This window comes from Delphinus delphis, chromosome 2 (assembly GCF_949987515.2).
Source record: "Delphinus delphis chromosome 2, mDelDel1.2, whole genome shotgun sequence".
Classification (NCBI taxonomy): Eukaryota; Metazoa; Chordata; class Mammalia; order Artiodactyla; family Delphinidae; genus Delphinus; species Delphinus delphis.
Window position 1 is genome coordinate 137,049,998 of NC_082684.1, and position 20,257 is coordinate 137,070,254.

At 38.5% G+C, this 20,257-nt stretch overlaps 1 protein-coding gene and 1 non-coding gene across 2 annotated transcripts; one reads left to right on the forward strand and one right to left on the reverse strand.

The window, feature by feature from the left end:
• Positions 1-980: 980 nt before the first annotated feature.
• RAB11A (RAB11A, member RAS oncogene family) lies at positions 981-18,122 on the reverse strand. Its single transcript, XM_060005741.2, has 5 exons — positions 17,965-18,122; positions 11,432-11,627; positions 10,967-11,160; positions 9,921-10,001; positions 981-1,376 (listed from the first exon to the last, which is right to left on the reverse strand). The coding sequence occupies exons 1-5, from the start codon at positions 18,002-18,004 to the stop codon at positions 1,237-1,239; spliced, it is 651 nt and encodes a 216-aa protein (XP_059861724.1). The 5' UTR covers positions 18,005-18,122; the 3' UTR covers positions 981-1,236.
• A 364-nt stretch (positions 18,123-18,486) lies between these two features.
• Positions 18,487-18,558, forward strand: TRNAQ-CUG (transfer RNA glutamine (anticodon CUG)). Its single transcript has one exon. It is a non-coding gene; the product is annotated as a tRNA-Gln (tRNA).
• Positions 18,559-20,257: the final 1,699 nt, after the last annotated feature.

Below are 20,257 nucleotides of genomic sequence, written 5' to 3' on the forward strand. Positions count from 1 at the left end.
AAACTAAATATTAGTGTGCACATTTCTGAATGAGAAATGAGTTGCTCCATTGATTTCAATAATGTAGTGGAAGAAAACTTTCAGGTTTGTACAATGCCTAAATGCATTCTATTTAACTCAAGGTACTATTTCATCTTGCGTACTAAAAGAATACATGCCTTTAAGTGGTACCACTTGAGCAGAAATTAACCTCTCACTGTATTCTTTAGACATACTGAAACCAGATATTTAACTGGACTATATTCCATAATATACTGCAAAACTCAAAAATCAGCATTGTTAAAATAATTTTCCATGCCTGCTGGTGGATATGGTGATAAAACTAGGTTGCATTTCATTTACTGGAAGGTTTTAAGACAAAATTAACACTTCACCATTGGATACTAAGAGCATTAAACCAGTTATTGCCTGAGCAATAAAATGCCACACAATCTACTGCTGGGAAATTGGAGAAGTTAAATGACTTGGGCTGCCTGATTACTGTAACAGAGGCACCTCATATGGAATTCCACCAGTCTCTCCAGTTCCCAGCCTGCCAGGCAGCACTGTTTAACATATGGCCCCATAACCATACTGCTACTGAAATCATCACTGTCTTTTGTGTTTATTAAGATAATTCTTATCCAGAAAAAAGTGCCCCCCTCTCTAATCAATTTTGATGTTTACAAAAATTAAAAAACAAAATTTACTAAACTACATAACCCTATTAAGGCATGTTAGAAATTGACTTCCAGAATAATGGAAAATTTTCAAGCTCTCAAAATTCTGCTATGTTTATAGGGCAATTCTTAGATTTATGGAAATATACACTGCACTGAGAGAAGAGTGTATTAATTATAAGCTGCTCTGTGGCAAAATGATAGCTTATTTCTATAGTCTTCTTAATTTGATTTAATCAAGACCAACAGATCTGAGCTTCAAGGGATCAAGTTATATTATGTCCTACAGTGACAGCTTCCATGATGAAAAGTAAACAATAATTGAGGAATCCAAACATTCAGTTTATTAAACTAAGGCTAGTGAAGCCATAGCATGAAAAAAAAGCTGCAGTCATTCGGGACAAGTGGGTGATTTTATAAAGCTAAAATCAAAAGACTTAAACTTAAGACATGGAAAAATTCATAAGTATGAGGAAGTAATAAAACACAAAAATGACCACAAGAATTACAAATATATTTAAATCTCAGACCTGGGAATTGGACTATACACAGCCTTCTAGGGGAGAAGAGAAACGCCTTATATGTTCTGACAGCACTGCACCTTTGGCTTGTTTTCAGTGGTTGGTGGAACATGAATAGGAACCACATTGTTGCTTGGAGACATGTCATTTTCACGTCTGTCTGACATTTGCTTCTGGGAAACAATGCGGTATATCTCTGAGTAAAAAAAAAAGAAACAGCAACACCCGGTGTGAACAGACCCATAAATCGTTGATAAAAAAGATACACAGAGGCAGAAGTTATATTTATAAGAGAAAAAAATGCAAATAAACTGAACAGAGACTGCATATACTCAAAGTTTTATTTTCAAACAGCCACTGATTTGAGTCAACCCATTATTTCACAACAATTTCCCTTAGGGTAAGAAGAGAAATAAAGGTTTTCCATTTCAGAGGGAAAGGTTTACCAATCAGTTAAATAAATCTTGGTCTAAAGAGATTACACAGTTTACGGGCTTAGATCTAAATTTCTACCCTTACCAAAAAAACCTACATACATTGACACTGTACCACAGAAAAATATTTAAATCTGCATTATCAGACACAGTAGGTATTTCTGTTGGCTACATAGGGAAGCATACAACTTCATAAACAAGTCAAAATCCCAAAGGACTCTTGGAAAAGAAGAACGGAAAGATAATGTTTATCAGTGCCACCTGAACTAAAGTTAAACTATAATGAAATAATTATTCAAATCAAGCAACTTAAGATTTTCTATGACACTTATCAAAACTAATTGTTTAGCATCTACCTCTTCCACTAAACAAACTAGTGGATGAGGAACGTTGCCTGCCATATCAGTAAACAAAGGATGATGGGCCATCAAGCCATCAGCCACTGCACCCACCCCCCTCTCCCACGGTGCACCCCGAGGGAATTCAGGATGGAGAAAAGTAGAATACTGGCCCTAGATAGTTAAGGTGCATATCAAAGGAGTCATTTCAATGAGCCCAGACTCTTGCAGCTTCCCATACAAAGAAAAGCCCTAAATTCATTAACTTGAGATGTCTGGTTTTCTTTAATTAACAGTAATCTTTTGATGTTCCAGACTACCTAGTTTTTGTTCAAGAAACTCCTATATATCCTGGCTCCTCCCTTAACTATCTGAGAGGCTATCTGAGAGGCTGCCTCCTGGGCTTAAGTCCTCAGCAAGTCCGCCAAATAAGACATAGTTCTCAATTTTTAGGTTGTGCATTTTTTTCAGTCAACAAACTGTAAGGACCAAAACTGTATCTACTTTATTCACTGCTGTATCTCCAGCATATAGTAGGGGTTTGATAACTAAGTACACGAATAAATGTTATTAAATTCCTCTACAGCAAGTATCCTTATTTAATATATTGTATTTGGTCTTACAGTGCACTGCCTAAACGTAGCTCCCTCTGACTATATAAACTCCTTACAAACAAAGAATGTATCTTACCTTTGTTCTCAAAGTGCTCCCTCCAAAAAAAAAAAAAAAAACCCTCAAAAGATAAGGGAACTCTAAAAATGGGACAAACTGACATGATATACCTATTATGATGGACTATGAAGTACAATATATTCCTATGAATGACACCTATGTATTCCTACCAAAAATGTTGAAAATGAATTTATCATGAGGAAACAATTAGATAAATCCAGACTGAGGGACATTCTATAAGACAACTGGCCAAGACTCTTCAAAAAAAGTTACTGCCACGAAATACATTTAAAAGATGAGAATAAATGCTTTAGATGTGGGCTACAGCCCACCTATTTATATTAAATATATGTTAACCACCTATTTAAATTAAATAAATACAATTCAAAATCCAATTCCTCAGTCCAATAGCCATATTTCAAGTGCTCAATAACAACCCGTAGCAAGTGGCTATTCTATTCAGTACCCAGATATATAACAATTCCATCAATGCAATGTGTTTTCCTTGACTGGATCCTAGGTTTAAACTGTAAAACCCAAATCTATAAAAGACATTATTAGTACACCTGGAGAAATCTGAATATGAACTTGCACATTAGATAATACTACGTAAACAAAGTTCTTGGATATGATATACGGTATTGTGATTATGTAGGAGAATGCCTTTTTCTGAGGAGATAAAATGCTCAAGTGTTTAGTAGTAAAGTGCCATAATGCCTACAGTTTGCTTTCCAAAGATTGAGCAAAGGGGAAGAAAAGTATATTTACACATATAGAAATAAACCAAATGTGGCAAAATGTTAATAACTGAGGATTTTAGATGAAGGATATATGGGTGTTCACTGTATTACTTCTGTAATATTTGGAAATTTTTAAAATATAAAGTTATGGGGAAAAAAGAAAGTGGAACCATATTTTCAAATGTACGAACATCATTTGGATTCTAGGTTGAACTGTTAAAATTTGAGACAGGAAATTTTAATATTGTTTGGATAATAGAGGACAATAAAGAATTACTGCCAGTTTTTAAATGGTTTTGTTGTTACGGGTTTAAGTCCTACCTTTTAAATATACATCATGAAATGTTTACAAATGAAATGATGTAATATCTGGGATTTGTTTCAAAATAATGGGGGAGGGAGTAGGTGGAGGAAAGACTGGCTCTGAACTGACAGTTGTTGATGGCTACATTGGCTCATGATAATATCTTACTTTTGGTATGCTGAAAATTTTCCATAACAAAAAATTAAAGAAAAGGAAATGTACTAACTAAATTAATACATTTTTTCCAAGTTAAAAACTAATTTCCCTAAAGTTGAATAACAGCAAACTGTAATCAACTGAATATGTAAACTAACAAAAACACTGACAGCTCGTGTGCCTTCTCTTATGCTTTTTTGGGGGAAGCAGGTGGCTAAAATTTATGTTTCAGAAGGGTGACAGTGGTTCAAAGGTGAAGAAGCACCAAGGGAAAAGATTAGATTCCAATAAAGAAAGGCAGACTAGAGTTTAAAAAAGAAAAAAGGATATGCAGGACGTGGAGTCTTCATTTGGATTCTTTTCATTAAAAAGGGATGGGACCGGGGCTCCCCTGGTGGCGCAGTGGTTAAGAATCTGCCTGCCGGGCTTCCCTGGTGGCGCAGTGCTTCAGAGTCCGCCTGCCGATGCAGGCGACACGGGTTCACGCCCCGGTCCGGGAAGATTCCACATGCCATGGAGCGGCTGGGCCTGTGAGCCATGGCCACTGTGCCTGCGCGTCCAGAGCCTGTGCTCCGCAACGGGAGAGGCCACAACAGTGAGAGGCCCGCGTACCGCAAAAAATTAAAAAATTTAAAAAAATTAAAAATAAAAAAAATAAAGAATCTGCCTGCCAATGCAGGGGACACGGGTTCGAGCCCTGGTCTGGGAAGATCCCCATGCCGCGGAGCAACTAAGCCCGTGCACCACAACTACTGAGCCTGCGTTCTAGAGCCCGCGAGCCACAACTACTGAGCCTGCGTGTTTCAACTACTGAAGCCTGCGTGCCTAGAGCCCGTACTCCACAACAAGGGAAGCCACCGCAATGAGAGGCCTGTGCACCGCCACGAAAAGTAGACTAAGAAAGCCCGCGTGCAGCAACAAAGACCCAACGTAGCCAAGAATAAATTAATTAATTTAAAAAGAAATTTTAAAAAGGGATGGGACCAGAGTGTCTAGGGTAAAGAGAAAGACAGTCATTCAATCAGGCTAGTGACTAAGAAGTAAAGATAATCATTAACTTACTGAAAAACTATACCATTCATTCTTTATTCTTTATGTTTTCTCCCTAATCCCCAACTGGAAGGCTCTTCTTTCTCAAGTGCAAATGATTAAATGTGACCCTCTACAAATTTAACTTCTTTACAAGTGGTTTTAAATATTACGTTAGGGGAACCAAAACAAAAATTATTTTGCAGGTTCTTAAATAAAAAGCAAATACTGGAAGAAAGTAAAAAGCAGAGTTCTCAGAGAACACAGAAAGGTAAATAATTAAAGAGATCTCATTACAAGGAAAGAAATTTGAGCAGTGTTATAAAACTGCCTGCAAGTACTGCATACTGTTTTGTAGAAGTAGATTATTACTACATTGCTACAGTCACCAAAAAGATGTCTGCTAATAAAAATGCCACCCAAGGCAACAAAGAAAAAGGAAAGTGCTGATCAGAAAATCAGGAGAAATTTTTTCTTTCAGTTAGAATGGGCACTAAGAAGCTACACAAGTAATTTAACATCTCTGTGGCTGGGTGTGTCACTTAAAAAAAACTTTGATAAGAAAATATAAAGCAGGTACCTTCTAGCCGGTATCTGATTAGAGAAGGTTATTTAAGTGGGGGGAGGGGAACAGGACTAATAACTTGCTAAACCAGATGCAAATATTTTCCTCTTTCAAGGGCATGTTCTCCTTTAGAACCAAATGTATGTGATATACCAATTCCTGTGCAGACCCTTTTCAAGAAGTCCAAAGGACAGGTAAGGTTAGAAAGAAAAGGAATTCTGCTTTATCGTTCTTATATCAGGATCTCCTGTATGAGATCTAAATATAAAGTAAAATATTAATATAAAATAGCTTTAAATATAACCGAGTAAAGTTAAATAAAAGACATATGCCTATTTCTACTCTAATGGAAATATGGATCAAGTTTCAAAGTAAATTCTAAGGAAGTTAAATGCAATAGCTCTAAATTGGGGAACAAAAAAAACTAAAATTCCTCAGTCCCTCCAAAAATTGTGAAAATAGCAGAGACCTGAGTTATCCTACTACAGCCTACATCAGAATTTGTTAGACCTTCTTCAAACCAACTGCTCAGGATGTAAGTTTCTTGAAGGTCAAGAAATGCTCTGATTTGACTGACACAAGGTTGCCATATGCAAAGAATCAAAGCTACTATGTCTGATTAAAAGACACTCACTACTCCAATAAAATTAATGCCTGAAAAACCCTAGCCTCACTTTTTAGAGACAATATGCTAAGTGAACTAAAATTCTTTCAACCAGGAATTCCCTGGCGGTCCAGTGGTTAGGACTCCATGCTTCCACTGCAGGGGGCACAGGTTCAATCCCTGGTCGGGGAAATAATATCCCACAAGCCACACAGCACGGCCAAAAAAAAATTCTTTCAACCATAGAATTAAGAATTTAGTCTCCATACTACAAAGATGGCTTGGACTTATTAATTACATGGAGAAACCTGGAGGACATCATCATAACCAACATCACCAGTAATTAATAAGACAAACCAATATCATGAGCCTTCTGATATGATGCACTGAGAACACTTTTGTGGTATTCCTGCTGAAAATACATAACCAGAACTGAATCACAAGGAAACATAAGACAAACCCAAATTGAGGGACACTACAAAATAACTGACCCATACCCTTCAAGAAATGTCAATAAACAAAAGACAAAATGAGGAACTATTCCAGATTAGAGAAAACTAAAAAGAATTATGACAACTGAATGCAAGTATGATCTGATTACAGACTGTCTTTTGCTAATAAGGACATAATTGGAACAGTTGGCAAAATCTGAATAAGATCTGTAGCTTAACATTGATGTGGTACTATTACCTAACTCTCTAATTTTGATCAATGTACTATGGCTATGAAAAGACTATATCCTTGATTTTAGGAAATACACGCTGAAAAGCACTTAGGGATAATGGGCAACATGTCTGTCACTCTCAAATGGTACAGGAAAAAAACAGTATTATTTATATATTTAGAGAGGAAGAAAAAGAAGCAAGCAAGTGTGGTAAAATATCAACATCTGGGGAATATGGGTTAAAGGTATTTGCAAATACTCTGTACTATTATTGCAACCGTTAAGTCTGAATTTGTCAAAATTCAAAGTTAAAAGAAAAAAATAATACAGTATGGAAAATATGGATTAATAACATCCCTCAATGAACTTGAGGATGAAAGAAAACAAAGCTGCACTGAAATTTAGAGGCCAAGCAACGTATCAGGCTCACTCATGCACTAACCAACTACCTCCTAAAAATACCATCAGCAAAATTATGTCATGAAGTTACAGTCAAAGTCATGGATGTCAAGATTGGCATGGGTCGATTCTAAAAAAAGCAACACAGTTAACTTTGAAGTAACAATGGAGATACATTTTCTAATACATAATTTTGCATCTTAAAAAGTAAAAAGCTATTTTTTTCTTCCAGCAACATCAAAAGACAACATAAATGCTCCCTTAATACTGTTAACACGTAAGGCAGAATTAAGCCTAATGAGAATACTGTTCTATTTCCTGTTTCTCCTATGCATTAATACTCCCACTATTATATAGAAAAGTTTAGAACAAACATCCTAACACTTGCAAAACACAGATGTCTGCTGCCATATCCAGTGATCTCTGATCCCACAGATCAACACTGAGACATTACAGGAAGCTGAGGAAATAGTGGCTATAGAGAGAGAAAAAGTGGTAGTAGTAAGTGAAGCTCAAGCCTTGTTTGCTTTCAAGCAATATTAATTAAGCAGTAACAAAAGCTTAATCAAGAGTGAATTTTAAGAGAAACAGCCAGATGTTCATCATTCAGGACAAAACAGATCAATTTTAAGTATATATCACTGCTTATTGATTAGTTCATGTTTGAACAGATCATACGTTCAACGTCACAAAATGATACACAAAATAGTTAACTGCAGATGGAAGAAAACACTTGGCCTCATTTTCACTCAATATGAGAATAAACGGGCTATAAACTGAAATCAGAATGGGCTAGAATTATAGCAGAGATTTGATAGGACATAAAAAATAACCCAACAAGGACTAACTAAAGTTTTTTCAAATGAGGTTTTTCAGAGGCCTTAAGAGACTCACAGACTTTGAAGATGATTTAATTCACTCATGTTAAGACACTGAATCTTAGGACTAGAGAGGTTCACTGGCTTTAGATACACAAGGGAATGAGAGCAAAGTGATAAAAAGTAAAACCTACAGCTCCTGGGTCTCAACTGAGTATTCAACACATTGATCCAAGAGAAACCACACAAGTGCTTAAAAAGGAAAAAAAGGATTTGCAGACATAGTGCATATTCAATCAGATCTTGCTTGCTTGAAACAATCTGCAATGAAAGTTGACACAAAGATTCTAAAACAAAGCTACTGTGTTCCAAAGACTGTTTATCCAACTCTAGCACCGGTCCTTTATTTACTATTTTTCTGATAACAGAAAAGAATTCTAATAAACCAGGTATGTAAATCATCAATATAGTTTATTTTTAATGAGTTTTTTTTCATACCTTCACTGCTATTTAGCTACCGATATCAAATATTTACAATGTACCAGGGACAGCTAAGTATTTTACATGTACAAACTCATGTACTCATTTTTGGAGTCTAGAGTAGATGTCTCAATGACAGACAATTCTTTTCTGTGAGTTAGGTTATAGGGACAAAAACCTTTAAGTCACAACATTAACAGTCAAGTCAAATCATATCACAAGGTATTTATAAATACAAGCCCTTACTTGAAAGAAAATAACAGAACTCCCAAAACATATTTCAACTTTACATACGAAGAAATTAAGGGCTAGAAAGGTTAAGTAACTTGCCGAAGATTATAGGAGCTAATTAATAAGTGGAGCAGCCAGGACTAGAAACCAAGTCAGGCTTCTAAACCCATGTTCCTAAACCCTAAGTTTTATTCCCTACATTTTTACAGTAAGATAACATTTAAAAGCTAAAATCTGTTGGTCTCCAATACAAGTGCTGCATACGAAGAATAAAAATCTTCTTACATTATAATTGGAAGCTCATTTACTTAACCATTTCTCCATATATATTTTTTAGACCACATAAGATCACTATATATTAAGACTATACTCTAAATTATGAGTTCTTAAAAGTAATATACAGCGACCTCCCTGGTGGTCCAGTGGTTAAGACTCCACGCTCCCAATGCAGGGGGTCTGGGTTCGATCCTTGGTCAGGGAACTAGATCCCTCATGCCACAACTAAGACCCAGCATAGCCAAATAAATAAATAATTTTTTTAAAGTAATATACATTTTTAAAGTACTTAAAAACAACTCACTGAAGTGCCTATTAGAGGATTAAGATTAAACTTTCAGATGAATTGTTCATTCTATTAAAGTCAGGGTAAATATGAGTCAACATAAATAAAATGTCCTCTTATTCCTGAGGTTGACCTGGTCTACACATCCACATTCCAAAACAGCATGAATTTTGTTTCTTTCCCACTACTTATTTAAACTTTTCAGTATGTAATCACTGGCAGATTTTCTCCACAGGTGACACGTTGCTTCTTATCCAATAATAGATCATGGCAGAATTTTACTTTTTGTTTTCTCATTTAAGTTTTTAAGAATATATTTTTCCCTGGGTGCTTCTATAGCAAATCAGAACCAAGAATGCCTTTTCTTTACTAAATTTCAAGAAGACATTCATATCTTTCCATAAATGGGACTTCAATATTTATTTTCTAAAAAGTACCATTAAGCATTGCTTTGTGCTTATGACCATGAAATATGGAATTCATGGACCAAAGTAATAACAGAAGTGAACAAATTATTTTCAAAGTATTTTTCCCACTATAAACCAGATGAATTAGGATGATTAAAGCTCAGCAAGCAAGGGTTGTTAACTAATTTTGTACTCTAAACAGGTCTTGCGATAGTAGCTCTCAAATGATAGTCATTCTCAGTGTGATTTTATAGTTTAGTTTCCTGATTAATTTGTTTAAATTTCCTTCCTAATACTTCAAATTCCCACTGGTATAATCTAAAAATGCAAGTCTTACCTGTCAAGATTGTCTGAAAAGCAGCTTCTACATTTGTAGAGTCTAGAGCAGATGTCTCAATGAATGACAAACCATTCTTTTCTGTGAGGAGACACAAAAACTTCAGTCTTATCAAATTTTAATACAAGGGATGTATTAAAGCTTTCAAAAGGAAAGTAACAGAACTTTTTTAAAGCCCAAGACCTCCCCAACTTCTTGAGGAATAAGAGCACATGTTACTTCCACTTTAGTAGATTAAAAATGACAGCGAGAAATTTTCACTGACTTCTTAATTAAAATAAATACTCGTTGCATCTAAATACTACCACTAGCAATGAACAACACTAGGCATAATGTAGTAAACTTATCAAATACTCAGCTAATTTCATCCCTTACTGGGCTTCTCCCCATCAACCACATAGCTATGGTATGAACGTGGGTGGGTATATGTGCTTCACTCAGAATTCAGTGACTGTATTATCTGAAATAAAGCTTCTCTCCCAGAAAACTGAAAAACTGTGATAGAAAATTTTATTCACAGCATCATCAATAGTGGAAGGTCACAATTTTCACTTGTCAAGAATGTACAATGTTGCCTTCTAGTAGGCTGCCCCTACCAATACGGAGTCAGTAGATAGGCAGAGCCTCTATTAAGCCAAAAAAGTTACAGCTCCTAAGCAGCTACACCCCTGTTGGTCCTTGACCACTCCCTGGGCCACTACTTTTCGGACACACATAGAACAAGCCTTAGTAAAACACAGACATAATGGAAAAACGTAGGAAGCACAGAATAAACATAGATTTCATCTACCCGTTCCAGGGAGAGAAAAGAAGACAGTATTCATAGTCAACTTTTGGCAGCAAAAACTCAAAATACAACAGTTTTAATAACTCAAAGTTAAGCAAAAGAGTTGTACAGTCATCACACACTTTCAAAACAACAATACTTGTTAAGCATTCATGTTTACCTTTCCAAAACTACTGTAACCGATTACCCTCATGGGAGGGTTATCAAAACTGCAAGAAATACAGAATCACTGTAATATCACAGAATTCATACAACTAACCTGCAAAAGCTCTTGCTTCATCTGTAGGAACCGCCCTGAGATGGCGCAAATCACTCTTATTGCCCACAAGCATGATAACAATGTTACTATCAGCATGATCTCTCAGTTCTTTCAGCCATCGCTCTACATTTTCATATGTGAGATGTTTAGCAATGTCATAAACCAATAAGGCACCTACAGCTCCACGATAGTATCTGAAAACAGAAACATGTATTTAACTATTAGAAAACAACCACAAGATGGAAGAGAACACCAGAAAAGACTAAATATATGGTGTATATATATATATATATATATATACACACACATACACATATATATAGTTTTAAACACACTTATAAATTTTAGAATCCTAATACCAGAATTCTTTAAAGAAAACAAAACAGTACCTTTTTCCAATACCAAAAGTCAGTTAATTCACTTAGGTAGCCTATTTCACAGAACTTAAAAAACTATGAGACTTACGCTGATGTTATAGCTCGGTATCGCTCTTGCCCTGCCGTGTCCCATATCTGTGCTTTTATTGTTTTCCCATCAACCTGGATGCTTCTTGTTGCAAACTCTACTCCAATGGTGCTCTTGCTTTCAAGATTAAACTCATTTCGAGTAAATCGAGACAGGAGATTACTCTTTCCAACACCAGAATCTCCGATAAGGACAACTAAAAAGACAAAGAACTTAATGTCAGATGAATGAGGCACACACATTCACAATGCCATCATGTTTTAAAGCAAAAAAAGACAGGGCATCTGATTTTTAAAAAGGGATGAGGGTGGGGGTGAAGCTGAGTGCCCATGTTATCAATCGATAAAACCAATTTATACTTTTTAACGTGTTTCTACCTGCATAGTGACTTCCACACATCATCTTCCACACATCATCTGCTTAGCACAGATAAAGTATCCTGTCTCACACATGCAAATTTTAATCATAGGTCTACTAGGCACTGATGACAGGCTAATGCATTAATTTAACAATCAACGCTATACCAACCTTACTACCTTAGAAGGTAATAACTTGAAAGATAAATCCTAAACCAAATGAACAATTTATGATATGAAAATGTATTAGACATGAAAGCAACAAAGGATGTTAGTGCCCTAAGTATGTCTACTTAGTCTCATCAAAGCCTGGAAGACCTCAGAACTCATACCTAGGCAAAATGAAACACATGTAACACAGACGGCATCATGTTTATAAACGTTGCCACCCAGATCACAGAAACTACAATGGCCCTTTCATAGTTCCATTTACCAGACTGGCAGGAGACTAGAGACCCCTCCAAAAAGAAACACCCCACTAAGTTTACCAGGGGCCCTAGAAAGCTGACTAATAACTCTGACTTACTCTGAGTCAAAGTCAAAGCAAGGAGGGCCTACACTTTTACTTACGACTTAATGACTTAAAAAAAAAAAAGGTTTGATTAGATGAATTTATTTCCTATGATTACTAAAGGAGGCAGTTTATTTACTAGCTAAATACAGTGGATTCTTTTTCATCTAAGGTGATATTACACTTCAAAAACAATGGGGAAATAGGCAGTCAACTTGTTTTAAAGCATTTCTATCTGAATTTAAAGAACAAATGAGTTCACAGGTTTACAGAATCTGAGCTTGATAACATTTTTTTCCTTGGTAAAAAATTTTATCAAGATTTCAGAAAATATTACACTTATTCCTACTGTTGACTACTAATGCTGCTTCTTAGTTCTTATTAGCTAATTGACTTAGATACCAGGACCAGATAATCAAACAAGCAAGAATAACACCAGGAATAAGACCATGCCTTACTAAAGAGACTGGTATCTGGTAGACAGTGGCAAGGGCAGTGAAAACTGTGAGAGCTCACTGCACTCAGGTCAGAGGGCAGAGTCCATTATGCATTCCTTCCTTGCCACAAGAGTGGATATAAGCTGGCCTCTGGACAGTCTTGGAGAGAGTACAATTATTAGCAAATGCATATCTTTCTGGCCTCTTCTATCAGCTCATTCAGCAAGAAATCATCCCGGCAGCAGTGACCCCATGCAGCAAAATGCATAGTTATTTCTAGTTATATAGTCAATTAGAGGTGTCAGAGGTACTGCAGCAAACACAGATAATACAGTAACTGCTTTAATTTGGATACCAGGGAAGAAGATGCTAAGGTCATGAAAGTAACGTACAAAAACAATGCACTTCCAATTTTATAGGATAGTTGGTTGATTTGTTAGTTCTCAAGGTCCCCCATTCTAGATGTGAAATGAAATCCCAGCTTCAGTAATCAAGTCCACCCTATTAGCAGGGTGTACTCACTGCTGCCTCTTAGCATAAGAGGCTGGATGTTCTGCTGAGGAAAACTCCTTTGAATCTTTTCTGGCCCCATGCTAGCACTGAGGTATAAAAGCCTCACTTGAAGTGGGAATAGCAAAGAAGGGAAAAACCAAAAAGCTGAACGTTTCTACTGCATAGGCACTCAGATACATCAGATATATCGATTTAGAAGCCAGTCATTTAGTTTAAAGCCAAAGAGCAAGACATCTAGAATGATAATGCCTTTGGAAAATAAATAAATAAATAACTCAAAGAACACTTTCCCCATCCCACAAAAACTCTAGTACTTTCAAATTTTGGTCTCTTGCCTTTCAACCTCCACTTTAATGATTATGTTCATTATCTCCCCATCCTCAAATCTTTACGCCATCATAAAAATATTTAGTGAGGGCATGTTTTCCCCTTGATATAATCAATTAATTTTAACATAAAATTAGTACTCTTATCTGAAAATAATTCAAGATTCATGAATACTTTATATAGTATAAAATAGTTATCTCAACTAGACATGGAAAAGGCTGACAGAATTATGACTAGCAACTTCTTAAAGGACTGTATTTTAAATGACAACAGAAAGTATTGGTTTTTTAAGAATAGCGCTGCCAAGATGATGCTGAGAAATGACACACTAAGGAAAGCTGCTTCTATTCAGTTGCCAAAAGAGAAACCACACCAAGAAAGGTTATATTTAGGCTCACTAAAAAATAAACAAACTAGAATGGATTAAATTACCTAAACAACAGAAGAGAATTTACTGGTTATAATTAAAAAAAAAACAAACCAAAAACCCAAAAGTTCATGGACTCACACTTAATTTCTAATCAAAACAGTTTCTCTCATTAAGATGACAATACCTAATTGATTTTTTTAATGAGACAAACTATATGATCACATCCTATAGTTCAAGAAAGGAATTTGAAGTTTTTCCTATACTTCCTAACTAGTATCTTAGGTTAAAAGTACTTCCACTTTAAACATTTTATAACTATAGCCATCTACATAACATATATATACGTGTGTAAGCATAAATTAAATAACAGCATCTGTATATGAAACATGTATCACATTTCTAAAATAACCTGATAATATTCATTACTACTTGGTTAACCTCATCTGCTGAATTTTATGTATCATCTCTAATATCTGATGCTAAATTTGGTTCATTATATATCAAATACTAGGCTGCTAAATGCCATAAAAACAGAATATACATATTAACTGACCATTATTTAACAGAAATTTCCAACTCTTCAACCACATTTAGTTTTACACACTCTCTTGCAAACTAACGTACTGGGCTAAAATTTAATTCAACAAATTAACCATAGTATCTCAGACCTAAAAGTTATCACCTGAAGGAGTAACTGACAATTTTCATACTGGCTTTTATAAATAAACTTGGAGATCTTTCTACTCTTTCAACTATTCATAGTCCAACCTCACCAAGAGTCTTTAAAATTCAATAAGGCTGAAGTAGACAAGTTTTTCTAGATTCAGCAGAACCCAAATTGCTCAACCAAAAGTTGTGAAAGAAAACCTATCAAGATGCAAGACAGCAAAGTTCCTATGGCAATCAGCTGATGGTTAATTACTACTGACCTTCAATGAGACTGAAAAGAAAATGGTGTAGACTATGTATCCAGGTATTTTCAGAAAATGTGACTCTGACTGAATTGGTGTCTACCACAATATTTGTAAACAGGAACTATGATTGATTCATAGTTCATTTATGTGTCCCAAAGGGCCTTAACCACATTGTGTGTAAATATTTGTGGAATTAAAGTTTTTAAAATAAAAAGTCAAGTTTTAAAAAATAAAATTAATTCCCCATCTCCACCAAAAGTCTCACTGTTGAACTTAACTAAAGATTAATGTTCAAGAACAAATACATAGTTTAGAATAATGCTCCTGCTCTCCCCACATTACATTCCCACTTGGACCACTCCACCCTACACCAACCAAAATATTCCTTCATTTTCAGCTGGTTAGAGTTAACAAACTAATTTACAATTCCCTCAACTCTTAAGTTTGCTAGGTAAGCATTCTTCCAGCTGGACAGCTGCAGCTCATCTCAGGGAATAAATCTATGTAAGAATGAAACCATTTAAAATGAAATTATTGTTGCTTCACTTTAAATTATAATTGTATAAATAAGAAATTGGCTATATAATCATCACAGAAGTTAAAAAGTGACTCATATCCTGTAAGAGCTTTAAAAAAAAGTGGAAATCTTTCTCAGCAGAATTTTTAAAACACCTTATCAAACAGCAAAATGTACAACACATGAAACCATAACCTATGGAAATATAAAACACTTTAGGAGGTCCTAGTTTTAAGTTTCTTTACTAATACTTAAATGCTCTTACAGTTACAGATTCAGGTTTAAAAAAAAACCCAGTGAGAACCATAGTAACTTCTTTCACATTATTACCATTTATTGAGTCCTCACAGAAGCTAAAATTTTACAATCAGTCTCATTTAATTCTCACAACAGCCCTGAGAGGTGTTTTTTTTTAATAGATGAGGGAACTGAGGCTCAAAAAAGTCATCTTTCCAAAGGTCACAAAGCAAATATAAAACCTGAGTCACTATTTGAACCCAGGCCTGTGTGATTCCAAAGCCCTGTGCTCTCTCAATCATTGTTAGTAGGATGGTCTAAACCCAAGGCTAAGTTAAAATTTCTTAAGCCAATCCAGGATACTGAGTATTCTTTGTGAGAAAATAACTGGCTTCTACAACCAACATTCAAGTTCTAAAACAAACAGGAGAAATACTCTGATAGTCTATCTCATCCTAAATTACTTACTTCAGAAGTACCTAGCTGCCCACTGCCCCTGCACCTGCACCTTGTTTAAAAAAACAAATCTCTCTTTAATGACTAAACCCCAGTCTCCAGGGTCTCACTTAAGTAACTGCACCAGACCTCAGATGCCTTCAGTCAAGAGTGTGCAAACTAATCCATGTTTCTTTTTTCTATTTGTAAAATGCATTAAGTACCCTCTTCTCCATAAATGCCTTTCCACTATCAGGGTAGTGGGAGTGGATACTGAAGGTACTCACCCTATATAAAAATTTCTGACCCAGAAGAATAAGTGGTGATAAGGGCATATCATCTGCTAGTGTGCCAAGATTTGCAAAGTATTGGTAAAGCAATGTTTCCTGCTTGTTTAGTCAACCATTCTTAGCACCCAGTGGCAAAGTCAGAAACAGTCACCAAGCTTAACATTCTTTTTAAACTCCACCCTCCACTGTAAAGCTTTAATAGCAATGGCTTCTTCCTCCTTGGTAAAGATCTTTGTTCAGCATACTACTGATGGATGCCCTCCTAATTCAGGAGCAGAGAAAGACCATCAGAGAGAGCGCATTCATCCAACAAAAAAAGCATTTAGTGTACTCTTCTCTCAATGAAAACTGTATCCGTTATTTTTGTTGATTAAAAAAAAAACTATTTGGATTCTTTCTGGACTAACCAATAATTTTTTTTCACTCCCCACCCTCCAATATGTTTTGTCCAAGTGCACTACATGTTTCCCTACCTTATGAAAAATACTTAATTTGACCAAAGAGCACGCAACTTCCCCATGCCGCTCCCCCCTCCACCTCTGGGAAAAGGTATGCGGCCAACTAGGACTCTTCCCTTCCTGTTCTAAAAACACCAAAAGGTTGGATCCTCCCAGTGTTGCAGCAGGAAGCAACCAGTCCACAGCGATAAAGAAATCTAGTATTTGTGCAGCGCACAACCTTTCCTGCTCAGGAACTGGGCCTTCAGGTCTGGCAAGGATAACAGCCACCACCCATCCGCAACCCCTTCTCTCGAGCAGAGTCAAGAGCTATCCCAGGCTGTCTGCCGCTGGGAAGGGAGGGTAGAAGAAAAAAGGCTGGGTGGCAAGTCACATCGGTCTGCCGGGTCACTGCGACAAGTGCGCGCGTGGGTGCTGGGACGATCCCTCCTGCCCTACCCCCCCCCCAGCGTCGGGGTCGCACACGAGACGTGGGAGAGCTCTTCAACTATCTGGGGAGGGAAGGCAGAGAAAGAGCTACCAATGCTGGGGGCAGTGCGAGAAGGTTACTGACCGAGAGAACTGTGGGGCGGGTGGGGGTGGGGCCGCCGGCCCGTGCGGCTTTTAACCAGGGCCTGGCCCCGGTGATGGAAGAAGAATGCTAGGAGAGGCGTCTGTCCGAGGGGAGGGGAAGGGGCCCTCCCGAGAGGAAAGGGCGGCGGATAAGAAAAAGACCGGTACTGGGAGCGTGCGTCGAGGGAAAGGTGAAGAGCGGAGGGAAGGGCCTGTCAGAGGGGCTCAGGGAGGGTGTATACTGAGGGGGAGGGGGCGCTCAACCCGAAAAGATGGACGGTGGGAGGGGCGCCCCTTTGGAGGGGCCCTGGAACCCGGGGAGGAAGGAAGGCGATTTGGGAGACAGCAGCCGGCCGCGAGAAGGGCGCAGGGTAGGGTCTCTGAGGCGTCCTCAGGCCTCTGGGGAGGTCGCTAAGAGACCGCTGTGTGGTGAGGATCCCCTCTGTGACGGGAGGGAAAGGAGCTGAGCTGGGAGACCGCAGGACGAACCGCACACAGAGGAAGGGCTGAGGAAGGCCGATCTCAGGGCAGGGGCAGCCCGCGGGCGGGTCCCCCGGGAGTGTCCTGGGCCCCCGAACCGGGACTCGGCGGAGAGTTCGAGAGCCCGTGGCCTCACCTTTGAAGAGGTAGTCGTACTCGTCGTCGCGGGTGCCCATTGCGCGGCCGAGAAGCGAAGGGGCGGGAGCAGCAGTGGTACCGGTGGGACCAGGGGGCGTCGCTGCAGGGATAAACCGAACGCCGAGCTTCAGCGGCCGGACCCGGTAAAGAACCCCTCCCTGCCGCTACGCCACTTCCGGCAGGCCCCCGCCCCTAAGGGGAAGTACTTCCGGAGAGGCGGTGCCCCGCCCCTGAGCCTAAGAAGGGCGACGCTCTCGGGTTTCGCTTACGTTTTCAAATTCTCGTCCCCCACTCTCCCGCACCTCGGAAGGCTCTGAGCGGATACTGAGCCCTGGACTCCCGGCTGACCTTCCTAGCGGCTGCTCTCCGCACTTAATGGTCTCTCCCTCATTCCACGCGCCGCCATGCCGCGAAGCGGGGCGCTGGGGAGCGCTTCGGCACTGCCTCTGGCGGTTGGTTTGTGGATGGGGGCAGGGTTCTTTAAGAATTAGAGAACCGAAGGCGACATCGCGAGCGTGGCGGTTCCATGGTGTAATGGTTAGCACTCTGGACTCTGAATCCAGCGATCCGAGTTCAAATCTCGGTGGAACCTACACCGTTGGGTTTTTATGTTTTTTTTATCCTGGCCACGCTTTTATAATTCATTTACTTATTCACTAGGTGACTGTACACCTACGGTATATGTGTCTTTGAACTAAGTAGGGAGAGAATGTCACAAAATATTATCTTTGCCCGGGAAAACCACATACCTTTCCCTTTTGGATTCTGTACTCTGTCACCTAGGTATCTCCTAAGTAGCCTCTGCTCTTCGCCTTTTTTTTTTTTTAACCTGGGCCCTCTTCAAAAGCTTCCATGAAGGTTGATTCCTTTTGCTAGAATTTTCAACCTCCAACTTCATTCAAGGGCAGGCACTTCTCACTCCTTTTCTCCCGAAATCTCTCAAACCTTCTCCAGACGTCATTCAGAGAACCTCGCCCACCCTCCTCATCAAGATTCATCAAGAACTTCTTGAACCCTATTTATCATCCTCTAAGCTAAACCTGGTTACATAATTATTTCATTTAACATGCAGAGCAAAGGATGGCAATTTCCATTTTAGCAGAGATGTGGATGGGGAGACTCAAGTGATTTGCCAAAGATCATGCAGCAGGGCCTCCCTGTATTTGAAGACAGTTTTTGTAATGCCAAAAAGCTTTTCCCATTTATTGTCAAACCCCACTACCACCTATATGCAATTTACACTTTTGGGCAGGAGTGCCCGTAGTAAGCAGAGTAAGGCTCCCCAAAGATGTCCACTTCCCAATCCTTGGGCACTGTGAATATGCTAGGTTACATGGCAAAGGGGAATTAGGTTGCAGGTGGAATTAAGGTTCAAATCAACTGACTTTAAAATAGGATGATTATCCTGGATTTTCCAGGTGGGCCTAATGTCCTCTCAAGTGTCCTTAAAAGTGTTAAAGGGAGACAGAGGAGGTCAGAGTGATGTTGTGTGAGAAGGCCTCAACCAGCCCTTGTGGCTTTGAACATGGAGAAAGGGGGCCAGAAGCCTAGGAATGCAAAGGCTTGTAGAAGGTGGAAAAGGCACAAAAAAAAAAAAAAAAAGAAGAAGATGGAAAAAGCAAGGAAATGGAGTCTTCCCTAAGGCTCCCAGAAAGAACACAGCCCTGCTGACACCCCGATTTTAGCCCAGTGAGACCCATGTCAGACTTCTGACCTATAGAGCTATAAAATAATAAATTTCTGTTGTTTTAAGTCACCCAAGTTTGTGGTAATTTGCTACAGCAGCAATAGAAAACTAATACAGTGCCATTTTCAGTGCTTTCCATGACAGTATAAACCAACAGAAGGTTTACCTAAGGCCTAGATACTGCCTTGTGCAGGAGTGGTCATTATCCACACTGGGGGAGATGCACAATATTAGTCAAGCAGCTAAATATTATGTTTACTACAGAGTATTTATAAGACACAGTCCCAGCACTATTCAGGCGGGTAGACAAGGTAGACCCAAGAAAGGTGGAATATCAATAACAGTTCTGAAGGAGTAACTAATGAGAGTTCTGGCAACAAATGCCAGAGTTCAGAGGGACTGAGATGACTAGGAAGAACTCCCCAGAAGAGGAGGAGCCAGCATTGACTCCTGAAGGAAGAAGCAAATAAGGAAACTCATTTTGGGAAGTGGAGGAAATTAGATGATAAGAGCATGTTAAGCAAGGCCATTAATGCCAGAGGAATAATTATGAACTTTTTCCCTTAAGTCATTGTTTCTCAACGTGTATCCTGAGAAGGTCAAT